This window comes from Carlito syrichta, unplaced genomic scaffold (genome assembly GCF_000164805.1).
Source record: "Carlito syrichta isolate Samal-C Ts95f unplaced genomic scaffold, Tarsius_syrichta-2.0.1 Scaffold317674, whole genome shotgun sequence".
Taxonomy (NCBI): Eukaryota; Metazoa; Chordata; class Mammalia; order Primates; family Tarsiidae; genus Carlito; species Carlito syrichta.
The window spans coordinates 396,267-401,467 of NW_007261770.1; the positions used below are offsets into that span (position 1 = coordinate 396,267).

Genomic DNA, 5,201 nt, shown 5'->3' on the forward strand with positions numbered 1-5,201 from the left:
CACCCAGACTGGAGTGCAGTGGCCGTTCCTGGCCACCACAGCCTCGACCTGCTGGGTTCCAGTGACCCTTCCGCCTCAGCCTTCCAAGTAGCCGGAATTACAGGTGCGTGCTACCATGCCCAGATAGTTTTTTATTTATTGTAGAGATGAGGTCTCACCTGCCCAGGTGGGTCTCAAACCCATGGGCTCAGGCAATCCACTCATGTCAGCCTCTCAAAGGCATGGGATTACAGGCTGAGTCACCAAGTCCGGCTACCTTGGTATCTTCTTAACCAGAGATGTGAAAGACCTTTACAATGAAACTACAAAACACTGCTCAAAGAAATCAAAGATGACTCAAACAAGTGGAAAAATATCCCATGCTCATGAACTGGAAGAATCAACATTGTGAAGATGTCCATCCTACCTAAGGCAATCTACAGATTTAATGCAATACCCATCAAATTACCAGAAACATTCTTCTCAGACCTAGAAAAAACAATACAGGAATTTATATGGAAACACAAGCAACCAAGAATAGCCAGAACAATCCTCCAAAAAAAAAAAAAAAAAAACAGACAGTATCACACTACCAGACTTCAAACTGAACTATAAAACTACAATAATCAAAACAGCTTGGTATTGGTACAAAAACAGACATATAGACCAATGGAGTAGAATTGAGATTCCAGAAGCAAAACCTCAATTTCTCAACCAACTCATCTTCCACAAAGACTCCACCACCTACCACTGGGGAGAAGAGAACCTATTCATTAAATGGTGCTGGGAAAAATGGCTGACCAAATGCAGAAGACTCAAACAAGACCCCTATCTGTCCCCATGGACAAAATTTAACTCTAATTGGATAGAGACCTCATTAAACTGACAAATTTCTGCAAAGGAACCATCAAGAGAGCAGGGAGACAGCCCACAGACTGGGAAAAAGTATTTGCCAACTCCAAGGTCCAACAGAGGCTTAACAACTTGGATGTACAAAGAATTCAAACATGCTGAGAGGAAAAAAACAAACAACCCCGTTATAAAGTGGGCAAAAGATATGAACAGACACTTGAAGACATGAACAGAAATGAAGACATCCGAGCAGCCAACAGACACATGAAAAAATGTTCAACCTCACTAATCATCAAGGAGATGCAAATCAAAACCACACTGAGATACCACCTAACTGTAGTCAGAATGGCCAATATCAATAACTAAAAAAAATAACAGTTGCTGGAGAAGGTGCAGGAAAAGGGGAACACTTCTACACTGTTGGTGGGAGTGCAAGCTAGTGCAACTTCTGTGGAAAGTGGTGTGGCGATTCCTAAAATCTCTAAATACTGACCTCCCATATGACCCCACAATCCCCCTACTGGGGATTACCCTGAAGAACTCAAGTCACTCTATCAAAAAGATACCTGCACACATATGTTTATTGCAGCATTGTTCATAATAGCAAGAACCTGGAACCAACCATGCTGTCCATGAAAAGAGGACTGGATTAAAAAAAAGTCATACATATATAAGATGCAATACTATGCAACCATAAAAAGAACAAATTCATGGTTTTTGCAGCAACCAAGATGGAACTAGAGTCTATTATACGGAGTGATCTCTTACAGAAACAAAGATCTGAGTATCACATATTCTCACTCATATAGTGGACCTTGAACATCTACCATAGTACTATTAAAAAAAGGATGGACAATGGTGGGAAACTATGGGGGGGGTGAAGGGAGGGGAAGGGAGGTGGGACTAATGGTAGCCAATATCTGTCTGGGGATGAGTAGACACCCCTTATTAACAAGGGTGCCTGAACGATGCACATTTGAATACCTAATCCTTAACTGTACCTCACAATTTTATAATAAAAAATGTTTTTAAAAAGTGGGCAAAACACATGAATAGATATTTCTCAAAAGTAGTTGTATGGGCAGTCAACAGACACATGAAGAAGTGTTCAGTCTCACTCATCAACAGAGAAATGCACATCAAAGCCACATAGAGACACCACATAACCCCAGTAAGAGTGGCCATCATTAATAAAAACAATCAACAAGAGATGCTGGCACGGATGTGGCATAAAGGGAGCCAATCTGCATTGCTGATGGGAATGCAAACTAGTGCAACCTCTATGGAAAAGAGGGTGGTGATTTCTGAAATAATGAGAAATTGACCTTCCATATGACCCAGCAACCCCCTATTAGGAATGTATCCAGAGGAACACAAATCATTTTACAAAAGAGATACCTGCACACGTATGTTTGTTACAGCTCTATTCACAATTGCAAAAGCATGAAACCAGACATGTTGCCCATCAAAGCTGGACTGGATAAAACATTGTGGTACATTTACACAATGGAATATTGTACAGTCATAACGTAAGACTAACATGTGGACATCGCAGTATCTTGATGGATTTGGAATTGATCATACTCAGTGATGTATCCTATCACAGTAACAAAAAACAGAGACCATATGTGCTCATTCATAAGCAGATGTTGAACAATTAAATACTATAAGAAGGGGATTGGAAATAGCCAGAAACTCTCAGGGGATGGGTTTGGGATTGGAAGTTGAGGGAAACTCCTAATGGAGGGAGTGGCATACCTCAATAACAGGTGTACCTGTATAATCAACATTTGTAGACCTAACCCTAAAATTTACTCCACATTGTTAAAAGAAAAAAAAAGACTTGTATTTTCAAATTCATTCTCCAATATTAGACTCTATTCTATTATACGTAAACACAGCACGATATTTTAAGACACTCATCCACAATGTCCAAACTTTCAAGATTGTATTAGATTGCCATCTTACAAAATATTCCTAAGATACTGTTTGTAGTCTTCAATCTGGATTATTTTTTACAGAAACATCAGACATAGGCAACTTTTAAAACTTACTGAAAGGGACTAACTATACAATGTTGACAACAAATGCAGCAGAGACTCCAGTCTGTCAATCCTTAGGACTTTAAAGAAGAAATGTGTAGGGGTACATGTTTGCTTTGTGATAATTATTTTAGGCATCAAGAACCCATAAAAAGTGTAGCATCATTCCAGGCTTGGGCCAGTCGTGTCTGTCTGTGCACCTGTCCTAACAGATAATTTATGGTAAGTTTAGAATGGCCTTTGTGCAATGCTGTGGTTTTACAGTCTTTTCGGATAGTTCTTGTTAATCAGGAATATGTGTCGGAATCTCTCTACATGACCTTCCATGAATCCATGTGTCAGGATTTTAACACAGTTGACTTCATTTGGATTCTGACTACATGCTCAAGGTCTTCCTAAATCTACTGGTGAAAAGGGTGACACTGTGCCTGTTTGCACAGATCAATTCCACTTCCACACACCATTTTGAACAAAGAATCTCTAGATATTGTCCCAACCAGAAAATTCTACAGAAGTACCTGCCCTGAGATCATTGGAAAAAACTCCGTGTTCTCCCTGGGCTTCCTCAGGACTCTCACCATGGAGTCAGTGGTTAAGGTTTTACCTTCTCTCTGAGTTGAAATCTGAATTTTGTGTCTGTGAGAGACCATATATCCTCGTATAACAATGACCTCTTTTCTATATAGAGATCACTTTGACAGAAACAGACATCTAAAATTAGAGAGTTTCCCTGGGGAAACTCTCAGGCGGGGAGGAAATCACAAACCCTGACAGGAAACCAGTCCTTAACCTCCATTTTCAGCTGCCTCTGGACTTGATTCTGATCAATGAATCCTGCCTAGCACCTGCAGTTGATTTCAACCCAAACTCCATGCAGGGAAGTTTGTGTCTAGGCTCACTCTGACATCTCCTTACTGTGTGTCTCACACAGTAATGTATGGCTGTGTCCTCCGCTTTCAGACTGTTAATTAGCAGATTCAGCAGGTTCTTGGCATTGTCTCTGGAGATGGTGGATCGGCCCTTCACGGAGTCTGCATAGTGTGTGTATCCACCATCACCGCTAATGGATGAGACCCACTCAAGCCCCTTCTCTGGAGCCTGGCGGACCCAGCCCATGCTATGATCACTGAATGTGAATCCAGAGGCTTCACAGGAGAGTTTCAGGGATCCCCCAGGCTTGACCAAGCCTCCCCCAGACTCCACCAGTTGCACATCACAATGGACTCCTGTAAACACAGAGATGTCTTGATTAGAAACTGCAACAAATGTCTCCTGTTTCTCTCATTCATTTCCACTCACAAAATTAATATGTAAAGTTTTCCATGAATTACCTCCTAAAACAGCAACAAGGAAAATCCAGCTGAGAATAAACTCCATGGTGAGTTGTCTGTGTTCAGGCCTTGTCTCTGAATGGGAACACCTGGGAATCCCAGGGCTTGGGCTCCTCTCCCACAGCTGGAGAGTCGGGGCTGGCCTGGTTTTCATTACTCAGATTGAGGGTCTTATTTGCATGTCTCCTGCTATATAACAAGCTCTGGGTGGGTTGGCTTAGAGAGGTAATCCTCCAGTGCAGATGAGAAGAACCTGGAGGAGTTCATTTTCAATGAAAGTATTTTTAAATATGTGATTTCTTACTATGTAATTTCTTGGTAACAAAAGTAATATGTGTTGTCTTATTTTTACATTTGTACACTAAAGATGTATCTTGTTTTTCAACGTTACCTTAATTTTCCACTGTAACACTGGAAAACAAAGAGATTGGAGGTGTTGTGTGATTTGTCCAGGAGCATATTTTGATGATAGTACACTGCCTGAGCCTGTGATTCTCATTCCTGGCCATAACCAATTTTCTCAACCTAGTCCAAGAGGCTCTGTCTTTAATAGTTTGGATTACTGAACTACTTTTCTACAATGAGAACAGTTTTTGCTTTTACAACATCCTCCAATTTTCTTTAAAATGTAGAGAAGCTTAGAACTCATGTAGGTGTGTTTTAAGCAGTGTCTTTCATTTTAGGTATATTTATTTATGTTTAAGTGCTCTTTGTTAATCTACTGGTATTTTTCATGTGTAACAAACATACTGAGTTGTAGTTGTCATGTAATAAGCTTTATTTAAAATTTACATTTGATGAATATTGACACATGCATTGTCTTGTACAACCATCTCCACAAATTACTGTTCAGAAACATATATTTAGATAGAATAAATAAGTTCTGATGTTGTCACTATTAATGGAATGTTGAGTGACTATTGTTCACAATGATAAATTGCATATTTCATTATAGCAAGAAGTGATATCTGAAATATTTGCAGCACAAATACATGAA

At 40.0% G+C, this 5,201-nt stretch overlaps 1 gene segment (V, D, J or C); it reads right to left on the reverse strand.

Annotated features, from left to right (window-relative positions):
- Positions 1-3,671: 3,671 nt before the first annotated feature.
- LOC103277409 lies at positions 3,672-4,324 on the reverse strand. The segment is given in 2 exon segments: positions 3,672-4,099; positions 4,205-4,324. Coding segments are annotated over 2 exon segments (474 nt in total).
- Positions 4,325-5,201: the final 877 nt, after the last annotated feature.